General features: G+C 71.9%; 5 protein-coding genes across 5 annotated transcripts; 2 read left to right on the top strand and 3 right to left on the bottom strand.

Moving 5' to 3' along the window:
• Positions 1-778: 778 nt before the first annotated feature.
• Positions 779-3,456, bottom strand: AGFG2 (ArfGAP with FG repeats 2). The gene is made up of 12 exons (XM_053933942.1): positions 3,254-3,456; positions 2,897-2,990; positions 2,699-2,814; positions 2,519-2,615; positions 2,319-2,442; positions 2,083-2,196; positions 1,606-1,669; positions 1,483-1,526; positions 1,331-1,402; positions 1,194-1,253; positions 1,035-1,087; positions 779-953 (listed from the first exon to the last, which is right to left on the bottom strand). Exons 2-12 carry the CDS (start codon positions 2,948-2,950, stop codon positions 891-893), a joined length of 861 nt encoding a protein of 286 aa, XP_053789917.1. The 5' UTR covers positions 2,951-2,990; positions 3,254-3,456; the 3' UTR covers positions 779-890.
• A 1,354-nt stretch (positions 3,457-4,810) lies between these two features.
• Positions 4,811-8,809, bottom strand: LOC128783289 (neuronal tyrosine-phosphorylated phosphoinositide-3-kinase adapter 1-like). Its single transcript, XM_053933943.1, has 6 exons — positions 8,737-8,809; positions 8,000-8,150; positions 7,353-7,588; positions 6,352-7,179; positions 6,121-6,267; positions 4,811-5,745 (listed from the first exon to the last, which is right to left on the bottom strand). Exons 2-6 carry the CDS (start codon positions 8,146-8,148, stop codon positions 5,363-5,365), a joined length of 1,743 nt encoding a protein of 580 aa, XP_053789918.1. The 5' UTR covers positions 8,149-8,150; positions 8,737-8,809; the 3' UTR covers positions 4,811-5,362.
• Positions 8,488-10,412, top strand: TSC22D4 (TSC22 domain family member 4). The gene is made up of 5 exons (XM_053933872.1): positions 8,488-8,575; positions 8,698-9,605; positions 9,685-9,779; positions 9,980-10,028; positions 10,102-10,412. The coding sequence occupies exons 1-5, from the start codon at positions 8,488-8,490 to the stop codon at positions 10,285-10,287; spliced, it is 1,326 nt and encodes a 441-aa protein (XP_053789847.1). The 3' UTR covers positions 10,288-10,412.
• A 179-nt stretch (positions 10,413-10,591) lies between these two features.
• PPP1R35 (protein phosphatase 1 regulatory subunit 35) lies at positions 10,592-11,652 on the top strand. Its single transcript, XM_053933944.1, has 4 exons — positions 10,592-10,723; positions 10,909-11,131; positions 11,240-11,352; positions 11,443-11,652. Exons 1-4 carry the CDS (start codon positions 10,637-10,639, stop codon positions 11,605-11,607), a joined length of 588 nt encoding a protein of 195 aa, XP_053789919.1. The 5' UTR covers positions 10,592-10,636; the 3' UTR covers positions 11,608-11,652.
• An 88-nt stretch (positions 11,653-11,740) lies between these two features.
• On the bottom strand, positions 11,741-15,927 carry MEPCE (methylphosphate capping enzyme). Its single transcript, XM_053933954.1, has 4 exons — positions 14,752-15,927; positions 13,303-13,521; positions 12,187-12,313; positions 11,741-12,017 (listed from the first exon to the last, which is right to left on the bottom strand). The coding sequence occupies exons 1-4, from the start codon at positions 15,925-15,927 to the stop codon at positions 11,965-11,967; spliced, it is 1,575 nt and encodes a 524-aa protein (XP_053789929.1). The 3' UTR covers positions 11,741-11,964.
• Positions 15,928-16,156: the final 229 nt, after the last annotated feature.

The raw sequence follows: 16,156 nt of genomic DNA, 5'->3' as shown, positions 1-16,156 counted from the left end.
ATAATAAGTTAATTATTACAGTGAATTGTAATTTAATTATGATGGCAGAACGTTAAAATACGGATGACCAAAATTTATTGTAATTAATTATTATTAAAATTATTATATTTAACTATTATACGGTTGTCACTCTAATTACTGTAATAACGATTTTGTCTCTGGAGTGTGGATATCCCCCTCAAAATTGTACTTGGTACATCCCTGTCCCTTTGTGACACTCAGGTCACCGGCCGACACCAAAACCTGGGGGGGGGGGGGGGGGGGTTCAGTCCTGCCCCTCTCCTGCCGCCACTGCTCAGCTTTTTGTCCGTTTTTGTCCGTTTTTGTCCGTTTTCGCCCTTTCTGTGCCCAAAAGGGGGACGCCCCCGCTCCAGCTGTGCTGTGCTGCCCCACGACCCCCCCCCTCCCCAAAGCCCCCCTGCTAATTCCGCCCTTCCCCAGCAGGTGCGGGAGGAGCCGAGCCCGGCCCGGGCCCCGCGGGGGGGCTGGCGGCGTCTCCCCCTCGGTGCTCCCGTTAATTCCCCTCCCCCCCTCCCCCGGTGCCCCGTTAATTGCGGCTTTGGCGCCATCTTTGTTGAGGGCAGGCCGCCACGGCCGTGCCCTCAGCGGCGAGGCCCCGGCCGCCATCTTGGCTGCGAGCGGGTAGGGGGCTGTGAGGGCGCCATCTTTGCCGTGGGCAAAGCCGTGAGGGGAGGCCTCACGGCGGCCGCCATCTTTGGTGAGGGCCAGGGGGAGGTTTCGGCGGGGCAGCGCGAGGGACGCACCGGGACCGGAGCCGTTTCTATCGAATATATATATTAGATATCGCGATAAACCTCTCGAAACAAAAATAAAACCTGGTCCCGGCGGAGGGGCGGTGCACGGCCAGGGCCCCCCTGGAGCAGCGGCGCTCATAGGAAGGGGTTGGTGGTCCGGGGCCTGATGGCGAACGGCGCCGTCGGGGCCGGGAGCGTCTGGGGGGGCACCGAGGGGGTCAGCGGCGGGGAAAGGGGGCCCGGGACCCCCCCCCAGCCCCGCGCTCCCCCGGTCCTCACCACGAAGGGGTTGGTGGAAGCTTTGGCAACGTTGAACCCACCGAAAGGCAACCCTGGGCCGGGGGGAAATGGGTTAGTTGGGGGGCTGGACAGTTTATATATATATATATATATATAATTTAACAATATTTTACAGCCCCGCTGCCCCCCGGCTCTTACCATCGGCCTGGAAGGGGATGGGGAAGCCCCCAGGAACGGGGGGCAAGGTGAAAGCAGCACCTAAAAGAGGCGACACGGAGTTGGGACCCCCGGAGCCCACCCTGGCCGGGCAACAGGGGGGTCTGGGGGTCACTCACCGGGGCCGCTGCTCTCGAAGGGGTTGGTGGAGGGTCTGGGGGCCACGGGGGCCGTGAAGGGGTTGGTGTGGCCTGGGAGGGGGCACAGGTGTCACACCTGGGCCCCCCCCGGACTTTGAGGGGAGCGGGGCGGGGGATGAAGCCTGACTTACCCCCGTGGGGCAGCGCTGGGGGCTCACGGAGGGTCCCGAAGAGGCTGCGGGGGGAGGGGGAGCTGTGAGGGGGGGAGGGGAGGGTCCCGCCCTGCCGGCAAGGGGAGGGGGAGGGGGGAGTACCTGGCAGAAGCTCCTCCCTCCGTGGGCGGAACGGGGGTGGCCACGCCCTGTGCAGCCACACCTCCTGCAGGTGCAAGAGAGGAGCCATGGGGGGGGGGAGGGGGGTTCCCAAAAACTCCTGGGAGTAACAGAAACCCCAAAACCTCCCCGTAACACGCCACAAAAGGGGGGCTCACGCTATTCCTGGGCAGGAGGGGCCCCAAAACTCCTTCCCTGCCCCCTCCCCAGAAACCCCAGGCCTCTCAGGTTGCCACCAAACCCTTCCCCACTGGCCCCACGGCTACCACGGAGTGGTGGTGGTGGTGGGACCCCAAGCCCCCTCCCCAAAGCCCCACAGGGATGGGGAGACCCCAACTCCCCCTTGCCCATCAATCCCAGGTGTCCCGAGGATATGGGGGGGGGGCACCAAACCCCTGCCCAGTCCCCTGCAAGGTGACAGGAGGACCCCAAGAGTCCTGGGGGGGGGTCTCAGGGTACCTGTGGTGGTGGGTGGGGTGTGGAAGGGGGGCACAGCCCCCCCAAATGTCGGCGCTGCAGGGCTGGTTCCGAAGGCGTTGAAACTGGGGAAGGCAGACCGGGGTGGGGCCGGGCCTGGGGACAGCGCTGCGCTCACTCGGGGGTCACCAGGCCCCCGGGAGACCCCCGTGCTCCGTGCCCACCCCCTCCCCAGCCCTGCTGGAGCCCCCCCGGGCCCCTCAGAGCCCCCAGCTCACCGGGGAAGGCAGCGGAGGCGGGCGCGGGGGCCGGGCTGGCGAAGGGGTCCCCCCCGATGTCGGCCAGGAGGTCGGTGCTGGCCTTTCGGGCCGGCTGGGGAGGGCGCTGGGCGGCCGGGCGGGGCTGGGGGGGCACCGGGAGGTCAGGGGGCGGCGTTCCCCCCCCCCCCGGGCACCCCCAGGAGCGGCCCTGGTCCCACCTGCGGCAGCGTCCCGGTGTCCCCGCGGAGGAGCTGGGGGGGGCCGGGCTCTGCTGCGGCGCTTTGGGGGGGTTTCGCTTGTTCTGGTGCCACGTACCTGCCATGGCAGGACAGAACATTGACCGAGGGGCCCTCGCCCCGTGCTGCCCCCCATCAAGGCGCCCCCGGCCCCTCTCGTACCATCGTTTCTTCTCGTATTTATCCTGCAAGAACTCCTTCACCTTCTGGGGGTCGCGGGAGTCGGGGAGCAGCGACGTCCGGGGGTCGAAGGTGCCGAGCCAGACCCGCCTGCAGGCCTGGGGGGGGGTCGGGGAGGGGACGTGGGGATGCGGGCAGCGCGGCACGGACAGGGCCGGGCGCCCACAGCCGCTCCCTTACCTCGTTGCCGTGCGCCTGCAGGAACAGCACCTCGGCCTCGGTGAACGTCGTCATGGAGATGGACTTGACGCGGTGCGGGGGGTTCAGTCCCCGCCTGGGGAGGGATTCGTGGGCTCAGCGCCCCAGCGGCGCCCACAAACACCCAAAACGGAGCTTTTTTCTCTCAAAAAATACCGCACGCATGTGAAGCCACGTGCCGCGGCCACGCCCCCCCTCCCGCCAAGCCCCGCCCCCACCGGGCGCAGCAAATCAATGACCGCTCGAGCCGGCGCGGCTCCGCCCACCGCGCTCGGGTGTGAATGAGCCCCGCCCCCTCCCACGGCCCCGCCCTCACACCCCCGGCCCCGCCCCGCTCACAGCGCCCCCGAGCAGCCGGTGCACACGAGGCTGCCCACGCTGATGTCCACGTAGGTGACGCCGCGCTGGCCGCACTCGAAGCAGAGCCGGTTGGCGGGAACCGCGCTCACCAGCTCCCGCACCCGCCGGCACCAAACTTCGGCCTCCGCATCGCGGCCCGCGCTGCCCCTGCGGGCCCCGGGGACTCCGCCGGGCCCCGCGCCCGGCCCGGTGCCGCCGCCGCCGCCGCCCGCCGCCATCTTCCCGCTCCCGCCGGCCCCGCCCCCGCCGCAGCGCCGCCGCTGATTGGCCGCTCGCGGCGCCCCGCCCCCCCTGGCGTCCCGCCCTTTGCGTCCCCTCAGCGCCGCCCCGCCCCCCGCCCTGAGGGGGTTCGCCGCCGCGGGGCGGGAACGGCCCCGTTTTGGGCAGGTTTCGCGGAAAAACGGCATTTTTCCACCACCAGAACCAGCATTTTCCACCAACAAAACCAGCATTTTTGCGGCACCGGCAGGTCCCACCTCCTCCCGCTGTGAGTGCCGGGGATCCGGGCGGCCCCGCACCCCTGGCTCATCTCGCCCTTTCCGTCCCCTCAGCGCCGTCCCCCTCACGAAAATAGGGGAAAAAAATCTTTTTTTTAAGTAATTTCTACCAAAGTCTCAGTTATTGCTCCTCTCCAGCACAACACAAGACGGTCTGGGGAGTCTCAATGCCCTCACTCGGGGTCTTCCCCCCATTATTAACCCCTCTGAAGAGGATTTTATACCCAAAACCGAGGTGAAGGCTCCGTACTTTGGGTCATTTTCCTATAAATTCCCTTCAATGTGGGTCTTTTTCACCCAATAATCCCTATTACTCCCCTCCATTTCGAGTCCTTTCCCCCAAAACTTCACTATTATTCCAACTCCTCCACCCCCGTTTGGGTCACAAAATCATTATTACCCACGCCCTCCCTCCTTTGAGTAGGTTCCCTACAAACTCACAATTATTCCCCTTCCTTTTGGGTCATTTCCCCACAAATTCACTACTATTACCTCTTCCTCCAACCCATTTGGGGTAATTTCCCCCGAAATCCCCCATTATCCCGCTCTGATCGCGTTCTGAGGGGCTGTGTGTGTGTGAGGGGGGGTCCCAGTCCCATTTTTGGGGTGCTGCCCACCAACACGCGTTTCCAGCTGCATCTCTCTTTAATAGTGCACAGAACCACGTTACAAAACCCCCCCGTCCCCACGACCCCCCCCCCCCCCAAACTGGGGCCCCCCCGGACCCCGCGGGGACGAAGGCAATTCTGGTAACGGGGGGATGGGGGGGAGCGAAGGTGGGGGGGGGGAGATGAGGCACAGAGGGCCTGGGGGGGGGTCCCAGGAAAGGGTTGGGGGGGCCCTTTGCCCCCCCCCCCATGGTCCCCCACCCAAAATCCCAGAGGAGATCCCCCCTCCCCTCTCACACCCCCCCCCCCCCACCCCGCACTGGGGGCGCCCCCCCCCCCCTCCAGCACCGCACCCACCCACCCCCCCCCACAGGCCGCACCGCGGACCCCCGGAGCCGAACCCCCTCCCCGGCCCCTGCTTGATGCACCCCCATAAATACCCCCCCCATAAATACATTGCAAAGCAGTTACAGCACCCTCCCCTTTCGGGGGGCTGGGCCCCCCCGGCAGGGGTGAACCCCCCCCTTCACAGGGACCCCCTCGGCTCGCAGGGGGGGAGCTGCTCCCCGATACTGAGGCTCGACACCCCCTTAATGGGGGTCCCCCCGCACTGGGGGGGGGGGGTTAATCCCCCGTAATGAGGGGCTGGAACTCGCCCCACTTTTTGGGGTGTTGTTTTTTTTTCCCCCCCTTTTTTTGGGGTCCCTCCCCGTTACCGCGGGAGGGGTGGTCTCCATCCCCCCCCCCCCCCCCACTTTGTGTTCGGGGTGCGCCCCCCGTTATTTACGAGGGGGGGCTCAGCACACCATAAATACCCACCCCCGTTTGTCCCCAACCCGGCCCAGCCGTGTCGCCCCCCCCTCCCCACTTCAGGACCCCCCCCCCTTTTATCCTTAGGAGCCCCCCCCCATGATTTCGGGGACCCCCCCCCTCTCCAAGTTTCGGGGGCAGGATTTGGGGTGCTCCAGGCACCCCGGGGGGGGTCAGATCGCGGTGTCCCAGAGCACGGCGTGCGGCCGGCGGGCCGGGGGGGTCCCGGGGGGCGGCGGGGGCGGGGGGCGCCCCTCGGGAGCGGCCCCCCCTTTCCAGGCGGGGGGGGCGGGCAGGGGGGGCAGGCTGTCCTGCTTGCACAGCCCCCCCCCCCGCCCCCCCCGCGCCTTGATCTCGGTGCAGACGCAGCGCTTTCGGTCGATCACCTCCTGCAGCTGCCCGTCCCGCGGCCGGGGGGCGGCGGGGAAGCCCCCCCCGGGGACCCCTCCGGACAGGGGCCGCGATGATGGGGGGCCGCGTGGGAACGGGGGGGCCCCGGCCTGGCGCACCCCCGAGGTGGAGGCGGAGCGGCCCAGGCGGGGACCCCCGGGCAGCTCTGCGGGGAGTAGGGGGGGGTGGGGGCGTCAGGGGGACACGGTGCCACCCCCCCGGCAGGACGAGGGGCGCTCCCATTGTCCCCCCGTGCCCCGTGTCGCTCCACAGCACCCCCGGGCCGGTGTCCTTATGTCACCCCCGCCCCCCGCCCCGTGTCCCCCCGTGCCTCCCTGTGTCCTTATGTCACCTCCTGCTGTGTCCCCCGGTGCCCCCACCATGTCCTTATGTCACCTCACCCCCCCGGTGCCCCCACCGTGTCCTTATGTCACCTCATCCCCCCGTGTCCCCCGGTGTCCTTATGTCACCTCCTCCCACCGGTGCCCCCCGTTATCCCCCCCCGTTGTCCCCCCCGGTGTCCCCCCGACCCCACACGTACCCGAGGGTCTCCCGCAGGCCGGGAAGGTCTGGCAGGGCAGGGGGGGCCCGGGCCGCCCCCGGGGCCCCTCGGCCCGGACCGGGATCCCCGAGGGGGGCGGAGCCGCCCCCGCCCCGCCCCGCTCCTCCCGGGGGGGCTCCGGCGCCTCTGCCAAAAGGAAGAGGGGTGTCTGTCAGTCCCGCCCGGGGGGCGTGGCCCCGCCGCAAGCCCCGCCCCACCCCTGTCACTCACTCTCTGTGTCCTTCCCGCGGCGGGCGGAGGCTCCGCCCCCCCGGCGAAGGGGCGGCTCCTCCTCGCGGGCAAGGGCGGTGCCTCCCGAGGCCACGCCCCCGCGCAGGCTCTCATAGGCGGGCGGGCGCTTCCCGGGAGGCGGGGCTTCGGCGGAGGGGGGGAGGGGCAGCGGCCCGAGCCCCGCCCCCCCGCGCTCGCGCCCCGCCCCTCCCGGCGCGTGGTGCGGGGGGAGGGGCGTGGAGTGGCTGCGCGCGCGGGCGGGGGGCGGGCCCTCGCGGCGCGAGGGGAGGGGCAGGCGCGAGGCGCCCTCGGGGGGCGGGGCCAGCGGGGGTGGGCGGGGCGGCAGCAGGTTGGGGAAGGGCGGCGGGATGGGGGCGGGGCCGGAGAAGGGGGCGTGGCCGATGAAGGGGGCACGGCCGGCATGAGGGGCGTGCCCGGAGAAAGGGGCGTGTCCGGTGTAGGGGGCGTGGCCAGAGTGCAGCACGGGGCCGCCGAAAGGGGCGTGAGCGGCGTGTCCGTGGAAGGGGGCGTGTCCCGGGAAAGGGGCGTGTCCCGGCCCCTCCCCCGCGGGCAGGGGGCAGCTCATCTCCTCGTAAATGGCCTCGGGCTCCTCGGCGGGGGTGGGGGGCGCTCCCCCCGGCCCCCCCCGCCGGGGCTCCCCCCCAGGGACCCCCCGGGCGTCCCCCACCATCTCGATGTACACCGGCTCCTCCACCTCGCCCTGCTCGGCCAGGGGCGGCGGGGGCGCCCCGGAGGACAGCCGGGTCTGGGGGCTGCGCGAGGGCTTCAGAGGAGGCGTCTGCCGCACGCAGCCCCCCCGCGGGGTGCCTGGGGAAGGGAAGGCCGTCAGGGGCTGCTACGCCCTGCGTGTCCCCTCAGATTCCCTGTGTCCCCTCCCTGCCACCCCGACCTCCCCGCGAGCCCTTCCTGCTCCCCCAGCCTCGCTGTCCCCTCCGCTGCCCCCAGCCCCGCCACGCTCCCACCCTGCCGGGTCCACTCACCTCCTCTCTTGGCGGGCGGCGCCTCCAAGCCCCGGCCCTCGGGTGCCCCGGTGCGGGGCCCGGGGGGGCGCAGGGGCACCCCCGGGTCGGGGAGCCCCACGGCGTGGCAGGACAGGGAGCGGGGGGCCATGCCGGGGGCGCAGGGCCGGGGGCCGCGCTCCTGCGGCGCCGGCAGGGTCAGGAACCCCACTCGCAGCGGGCGCCGCAGGGACCCCCCCTCCCGCGCCTTGGGGACCCTGGGGAGGGGACACAGCGGGGTCAGGGCGACCCCAAAATCTCTGGGGACGCCCTGACCCCCTCAGGGATTCTCAGGGAATTCGCTCCTATGGTGCAGGGGGCACTGAGGTACAGGGGGGAAGTGGAGCCCCGCATTCTTGGGGGTTCTGAGGTGCAGAAGGCGAGCCGTGGGTCTCGGGGTGAATGCCAGGAGTGCAGAGGGGCGTTGGGCGGTCAGGGAAGGGGCAAGGGGGAGCTGGGGCTCTTTGGGGAATTACGAGGGGCTGGGAGACCACCCCAGCGTGGTCCTGGGGCTCCCGGAGTCCCCTGTGGGCGGTCCCAGGGGTACCGGTGTGGCCCCGGGGCAGTCTCGGGGGGGGGTCTCTGTGTCCCTCCGCGGTGGTCCCGGGGGGTCCCCGGTGTCCCCTCACCCCTTGCGCGGCTCCTCCTCGCGGGGGCGCCACTCGGGGCGGCCCTTGCGCTGCAGCAGGCTCATGGCGGCCGCGGGGGGGCGCTCCTCGCCCAGGCGCAGCAGGGCGGCGGCGGCGGCGGCGAGCTCCGACCGCGGGGGGGCGCTCATGGCTGGGGGCGGGGCCTTCAGACCCCGCCCCCCCCGGACCGGGGACCCCCCGGCCCCCGAATTCTGGTCCCGAGACCCACCCGGACCCCGAGTCCTGAGACCCCCCCCGCCCCTCCACATGCCCGTGGCTACCGCGACCCCCAAATCCCGCGCCCCCGCTTGGGCGTCGGGTCCCGCCGCCGCCCTCCCCAGACCCCCCAGCCGCCTCGGTCCCCGCAGGAGCCCCCTCCGCACCCGGAGCCAGGGTCCCTCTGCGCTTCCCTCCACCCTAAGGGGTCCCGGGGTCCCCCCGACCCCCGCCAGCCGCCTCCCCAACCCCACCCCGACCCCTCCGCGCTGATGCCGGGGTGCCCCCCGGACCCACCGAACGCCTCTGGGCACCCGGCCCCCTCCCCTCACACCGACGCTGGGGATCCCCCCCCAGCCCGTCGGGACCCCCCCCCTCCCCAGCACCCCCAGACCACCCCTCCCCAAATAACCCGCAATCCCGGGGTCCCCCCTTGACCCCCACTCCGCCCGGACTCGGGGGTTGCTCTGTCCCCCCACCAGGGCTCTCGGCCTCCTCCCGCCCTCCCCGCCCCTCGTTACCTGTCGCTCTCGCGGGGGTCCCAGGCTTGGGGGGGGGGGGGGGGAATCCTGCGCCGCACCCCCCCCCCCACCGCCGCCAGCACGGCCGGGCCCGGGCCGGGGGCTCACGGGGGGCGTTGGCCCATGGCGGGGGGGGTCTAGCGGCCTGCGGGGGAGGGGCAGCGGGTGGTCACCGGGCGCGGGAGGGGCACCGGGCCCACCCCCATCCCTCCCCTCCTCCCTCACCGGCCGCTCCCGCCTCCCGCTCGCGCCGCTCCATTGGCGCTGACGCAGCGTCCGGGACGCGCCGCGGCCGCGCCGGCGCCCCCTGGCGGCGCGGAGGACCCGCGGGGCGCCGGGCGGTCACGTGGGCGGAGGGCGCGCCCCGGGAGGCGTGGCCTGGGGCGGGGCGCGCTCGCGCGCGGCCCGGCAACGCCTTAAAGCGCAACATCACTTCCGGTTCCCACTTCCGGGTCCTGCCGCCGCCGCCGCCGCCGCCGGTAACGGCTCCGGGCCGGCCCCGCCATGTTCCTCCTCCTCCTCCCGCCGCCGCCGCCCCCATGAGCCGCAAGAAAAGCGGCTTCGCCATCACCAGCGTCCGCGGCGGCAGCGGGACCGCGCCCGGCGATGCCTCCGGCGCCGCCACCGGTTCTTCGTCTTCCTCCTCCGGCAGCCCCAGCGGCTCCCGGTTCCGCCTCGTTCGCTTGCTGTCGCCGGGGGAGGTGCTGCGGCGGGGCCGGTGGCTGTGCCGCGATTTCTACGAGCGGGACGCGTCGCCGCGGGGGGGCGGCGGCGGCGGGAGGGTCCCGGTGTCGCTGGACGCCCCCCGGGCCGGCCCCGCCCCCCACCAGCCCCGGTCCCTCGGGGCCTTCGCGGAGCTCGTGCAGCAGGTGAGGGGGGCGGGGCCTCCGGGAGGCGGGGCCTGAGGCGACCACGCCCCCGAGCCCCCCAATCCCGCTTTGTTTACAGGCGCTGCCCCCCAAGCCCCCCTCGCCACGCCCAGGGGGCGGGGCCGAGCTCAGCGCGCGCCTGGGATTGGCTGGCGAGGAGAGCGAAGACGAGGGGTAAGGCGGGGCTTCCGGCGGCGCGCTTCCGGTCTGGGGGCGGGGCCGGGCAGGTGCGAGGGGGGGGCGCGAGTTCCCCTCCCCCACCCCCCTCCCCAAAAAAAAAACGGGGAAGGAAACGGGGGGGGGGGGGAGAGCTCTGCCCCTCCCGCACCCCCCGAGGTGTCCGTCTGTCCGTCTGACCCCGGCCTTGTCCGCAGCGCCGGGAGCGGCGTCACCGCCATCGACAACAAGATCGAGAGGGCCATGGTGAGAGCGGGGGGGAAATGGCGGGGGGGGGGCTCGGGGGTCCCGGGGCTGGCCCTGAGCGCTGTCCCCGCAGGACCTGGTGAAGTCGCACCTGCTGCTGGCGGTGCGGGAGGAGGTGGAGGCGCTGCGGGAGCAGATCCGCGAGCTGAGCGAGCGCCGCGCGGCGCTGGAGAGGGAGAACCGCCTGCTCCGGGCGCTCGCCACGCCGCAGCAGCTGGCCCGCCTGCCGCCCCCCGCGCCGCCCCCGGGGCCGCCCTGAGCCCGGGGGGGGCTCCCGGGAGGTGCTCGGGGCTCCGCGCTCGCTGCTGCTTCGCTGGGAGGAAGGCACGGAGCCTTCCTGCGCGATTCGGGGCGTTTTTTAATAAACCCGCGATTTTTACAGCACGGGGGAGGCGCCGTGTTAATTTTGGGGCGAAATCCACGCGAATCGGCGGTGAAGGAAGGGGGGCGGCGGCTCCGGCCGAGGCGGGGCTCGAACCCGCGGCCTCCGAGGCGCGGCCGCCATGTTGGGGAGGGCGGGGCCACCGAGGGAAGGGGCGGCGCCATGTTGGGGAGGTCAGCGGCAGGGGCGTGGCCACCGGCGGAAAGAGGGCGTGGCTTCCGCCGCCATGAGGCCGCGCGCGCTCCCGCCGCCGCCGCCGCCGCCGCCCGGGGGGATCCTGAGGCGGGGGGAGCGCGGGGGGGGCAACCGGCAGGTGGGGGAGGGGGAACGGGACAGCCCCGGAACACCGCGGTGCGCACGGGACACCGGCGGGAGGGGCCGGGACACCCCAAAAACCGCCGCGGGTGCAGCACCGGAGCGCGGGGGGGCCAGGGCCGGTGTGACCCTCCCCGCCCCGGAACGCGGGACACCCCAATTCCTCCCCCCCACCCCCCCCAGGTGCGTTTCGCGCCCGACCCCGCGATCCAGGAGGAGGAAGAGGAGGGTGATGAAGACGGAGGGGGGGTCCCCATCGCCCCCCTGGCGACCCCCACCCTGCACAGCAGCCGGGGCGGTCCCGGTGCGGCCCCCCCCGAGCCGTTCGACGCGCCCCGGGCGGCGGCCGCGCTCCTGGGCAGCTCGTTCGCCGCCCGCTCGGCGCTGGGCGGGGCGGCGGCCGCCGGTCAGTGCGGGCCGTGGGGAGGGGGCGGCGCCCGAACCCCCCCCCCCCCCCCCCGGGGGCCCTCCTCCTCCCCGCTGCCCCGGTTTGACCGAAATCCCCCGGTTTCAGCCATGAACGTGCCGCCAGCCCAGCGCCTCTTCCGCGGCCTCGTCAGCCTGGCCGTGCCCCGCCCGCCGGCGCCGCGCAGGGGGGTCCCGGCCCCCTCCGCTCCCCCCCCGCAGGTGAGACCCCCACCCCAAATCCCACCCTGGGGCGCCCCCCCCCCCCCGGTGCTGGCGGGACCCCACCTTTGCCGTGCTGCCCCCCCCCAGGTGCCCGGGCCGCAGCTGGGGGTGCTGGCGGGGGGCGCTGCCCGGGGCGGGGGGTGGCCCTGGCTGCCCCCCCCCGCGCCCCCCGAGCCCCCTCGGGCCCTCCCGCGCCCCCCCGGAGCCGCCTTCGCCATGTACCGCAAGCTGCAGCAGTGGGGGGGGTGCTGAGGAACATCAACCCCCCCCCAAATCCCTTTTTTTTTTCGCCCCCCCCCCCCCCAAAAAAATAAAAGTCGTTACTTTGGATGTGCCGCGTGCCCCTTGTTCCCACCCCCCCCAAAAAACGACCCCCCCCCACCGCTGACCAATCACCTCCTTTATTCCGGGGCCCCCCCCTCGCACAGAGCAAACCACGGCAAACGCCGGGGGGGGGGGGAGGGAACACCCCAAAAATTGGGGGGAGGGGGGGGCAAACAGAGCCCCTCCCCCCGTTTGGCATCCGGTGGGGGGTGGGGAGCGACCCCCCCCCCCACCCCACCCCCACCGCGTCAGGGCCCCCCCAGCCCGGGGGGGATTTCGGGGGGCTCAGGGAGCGTCACCTCGTCCCTTGTGGAAGAGATAAATCGGCCGCTGGAAGCCTGGGGGGGGGGGAAAGGATTGGGTGAGATGGGGGGGGGGACCCCAAATTATTCACCCCCCCCCCCCCTTCCCGGATCTGAGGCGCCTCCCCCACCGCTGACCCCGATTTGGGGGATCGCCAATAGCCCCAGTTCGGGGGTTTCCCCCACAAACGGGGGGTGCCCCTACCTTTGGCGCTGTGCTGGGGGGTGCCCAGGAGCTCGCAGCGCTCGAAGCCCACCTCAGGCGAGGTCAGGTACGCCGGGAACTGCTCGGGCCGCAGCCGGATCCGCTGGTAGTTCCTGTACGTCGTCTCCTGGGCCAGCGGGAAGGGTCAGCCCAGCCCCCCCTCCCTGGGGGACCCCAGACCCCCCCCCCCCCCCCCCCCCGAGGATCCTAAATGAGCCCCCCCCCAAACCCGCCTGAGTCACCCCCGAACCCCCCCCGGCCCCGCTGAGCCCGAGGGGGCAGCTTTTAAACCCCCCAAAAAAGCCAATTCTGGCACCAAAGTGTCCTGGGAGTCCCTCCAAACTGCTGGAACGCCACCCAGGACACCCCAAAACCCCCCCAAAAACCCCCCAAAGATCACTGGCCTGCCAACCCCATCGAGAGCCCCCTGAAGATCCCCCCAGAGCCCTTTATACCCTCCCAATGATCCCCCCAGACCCCTTTATCACCCCCAGACCCATTTATCACCCCCCAACCCCTTCACAACCTGAAAATGACCCCCCCAGACCCCTTCATAACCCTCCCAATGACCCCTCAGACCCCTTCACAACCCAGCAATGACCCCCCCAGACCCCTTTATCACCCCCCAAACCCCTTCACAACCCGACAATGACCCCCCCCCACACCCCATTATAACACTCCTGTTGCCCCCCAGACCCCTTTATCACCCCCAGACCCATTTATAACCCCCCCAGACCCCTTCATAACCCTCCCAATGACCCCCCAGACCCCTTTATAACCCGGCAATGACCCCCCCAGACCCCTTTACCACCCCCAGACCCCTTTATCACCCCCAGACCCCTTTACCACCCCCAGACCCCTTTATCAACCCCAGACCCCTTTACCACCCCCAGACCCATTTATAACCCCCCCAAAACCCCTTCACATCCCAACAATGACCCCCCCCCAGGCCCCTTTACCACCCCCAGACCCCTTTATCACCCCCCAAACCCCTTCGTAACCCCTCAAATCCCCCCGCCAACCCCCCCCCCCCCCACATTCACACTCCGACTCCACTCCTGGACCTGCACGAGCGGGACCCGAACCCCCAAACCCCCAAACCCCCCCCGGCCTCACCGTCAGCCCCTTGCGCTTGCGGTAGGACTCCCAGGGCTGCGGCTCGAGCAGCAGGAGCCCGCCGGGCCGCAGGTGCCGGAACGCCCTCCGGAAGAGCCGCTTGAGCCCCTCGTCGCCCCAGTTCAGCTGCACCCACTTGGTGAGCGACAGCAGCAGCACCACGTCGAACTCGGGGCGCTGCGCCCCCACCGCCTCCTCCCGCTCCGGGACGTAGTTCCCCTGCGGGGGGGGCACGGGCTGAGCCCCACGGGGGGGGAATGAGGGGTGGGGGGCACGGGCTGAGCCCCACTGAAGGGTTATGGGGGGGAATGAGGGGTGGGGGGCACGGGCTGAGCCCCACAGGGGGGTTTGGGGGTGTTTCAGGGGGTGGGGGGCACGGGCTGAGCCCCACTGAAGGGTTATGGGGGGGAATGAGGGGGTGGGGGGCACGGGCTGAGCCCCACAGGGGGGTTTGGGGGTGTTTCAGGGCGTGGGGGGCACGGGCTGAGCCCCCACAGAGGGGGAATGAGGGGGTGGGGGGCACGGGCTGAGCCCCCACAGAGGGGGAATGAGGGGTGGGGGGCAGGGGCTGAGCCCCACGGGGGGGTTTGGGGGTGTTTCAGGGGGTGGGTGGCACGGGCTGAGCCCCCACAGAGGGGGAATGAGGGGTGGGGGGCACGGGCTGAGCCCCCACAGAGGGGGAATGAGGGGTGGGGGGCAGGGGCTGAGCCCCACAGGGGGGTTTGGGGGTGTTTCAGGGGGTGGGGGGCACACACTGAGCCCCACGGAAGGGTTTTTTGGGGTACCCACGGAGGGATTTCAGTCCCACGCAGGGATTTGGGGGGTGGGAGGCACACGCTGAACCCCACTCAGGGGTCGTGGGGGCCCAGAGCTGCCCCACACAGACCCCAAGGATGGAATGGGGGGGGTCCCGCACCACTCCGACCTCCTGGTGACCCCTTCAGACCCACTAAGAGCCCCCTGGACTCACCCGAGACCCCCCAAAACCCCCCTGCGCCGCTTGGCACCCCACAAACCCACCTCCCGTTATCTCTGCAGGCCTCCCCAGACCCCCAAAACCCACCCGGGATCCTCTGAAATCTCTCCTCAACCCATCCAGGTCCTTCAAACCCACCCAGATCCCCTAAAACCCAACAAAAACCCTCGCCAGCCCTCCAGACCTACCCGTCACCCCCCCAGACCCCCCCTAAAACATCCCTCACGTCCCTTTCAGACCCTCTGAGCCCTTCCAAAGCCCACCCCAAACCCCCACACGCACTTGTCACCCCCTCAGACCCACCGAGACCCCCCCCTAAAACTCCATTCCAGCCTCCTCTGCCCTTCCACGCCCCCTAAATCCACCGAGACCCCCCCCCCCCCATCCAGGGGCGCTGCCCAAACCTCTTTTGGACCCAGCAGCACCATCCCGACCCCCCGTTCCCGCTTGTCACCCCCTCCCCAAGCGCTCACCGTGACGAACACGACGTTGTGCGGGAAGTCGGCGGCGCCGGGCCCGTCGGGCGGGAGCTGCGGGGCGGCGATGGGGCCCCGGCTGGCCAGGAGCGCGGCGGGGAAGCCCTTCCTGGCCCCCCCCGCGGCCTCGCCGTCCGCCCCCAGCCCCTCGGACAGGTAGTGGCGGATGTTCTGCCGGGCCGAGCGGATCAGCCGCCCGTCAATGTCCAGCCCCACCATCCTGGCGGGCGCCCAGCGCTTGGCGATGCTCAGCGTGAGGTGCCCCACGTTGCACCCCACGTCCAGCACCTCCTTGCCCGCGAACCACTCGGGCCGCAGCGCCCGCAGCCGCGCGTCCTCCACGTCGGGGTTGCGGTACCCGTAGTATTTGCAGTAATTCCCGTACTGGAACTTGCGCACCTGGTGCCGCGGCCGCTGCGCCGCCTTCCCGGGGGGCTTCGGCTTCTCGGCGGCGGCGGCGGCGGCGGGGGGCGGCGGCGGGCGAGGCCCCTCGGATTTGCTGCAAGTCCGTCGGCGCTTGCGGTGCCGGCCGGCGGCGGGCAGGGCGGCGGGGCACGGCGGGGCGGTGGAGGCGGCGGAGGGTTCGGCGGGGCGGGCGGGCTCCTCGGCGGGCCCGCCGGCGGCGGCGGCGGCGTTGGCCCGCTGCTGGCCGCGGTGGCGATGCCGGCGGCGGGCGCTCTTGGCCGGCGAGGCCAGGCGCAGCCCCTCGCCCGGCGCGTTCAGGCTCAGCGGGTCCGTGATGTCCCGCGGCACCAGGATCTCCACCGGGTCGCGGCCGCGCTGCGGCAGCGGCGAGGACTGCGGGGTGCGCGCGTTCAGCGCCCGGCTCACCTCCTCGTCCAGCAGGCTGTTGAGGTTGAGCGGGTCGAAGATGTTCCCGCCGAGCAGGAACTCGGACGGCAGCACCGGGCCGCACTCCGAGGCCGCGCGGCGCCGCCGCTTCCACGCCGGCTGCTTCGCCCCGCAGCTGCTGCGCCGCTTCCCGCCGCCGCCGCCCGCGGCGCGGAGGCCATTGCGGGGCCGCGGGGGCTCGGGCGGGTCCGGCGGTCCCGGGGGGGGCGCGGCGGCGGCGGGAGGAGGCGGCGGCGGCGGCGGCACCAGGAAGGCCTCAGGCGCCGCCGCCATGGCGGCCCGGCCCGCGCCTGCGCGCTGCGCCGCGCCGCCCCCGCGCATGCGCCGCCGGAGGGGGGAGCGGGGGGAGCCGCGCGCGCGAGGCCTCCGCGCCCGCCGCCTCCCGCCCGCGATGGCAGCGCCGCGGCGGCCCGGCGGGGTTTATATAGGCGAGGGGCGGGGCCGAGCGCGGGGACGCCCACGGAACGGGGCGGGGCCACGGAGCTCTGCCAATAGGAGCGGCTGCGGGGCGCACGGCGGCCAATAACGAGAGTGGGCGCGCGGGGAGAGA

Source organism: Vidua chalybeata, unplaced genomic scaffold (genome assembly GCF_026979565.1).
Source record: "Vidua chalybeata isolate OUT-0048 unplaced genomic scaffold, bVidCha1 merged haplotype W_reject_6, whole genome shotgun sequence".
NCBI lineage: Eukaryota > Metazoa > Chordata > Aves > Passeriformes > Viduidae > Vidua > Vidua chalybeata.
The sequence above is the reverse complement of the archived record's forward strand: the minus strand, read 5'-3'. Positions and strand labels throughout refer to the sequence as shown.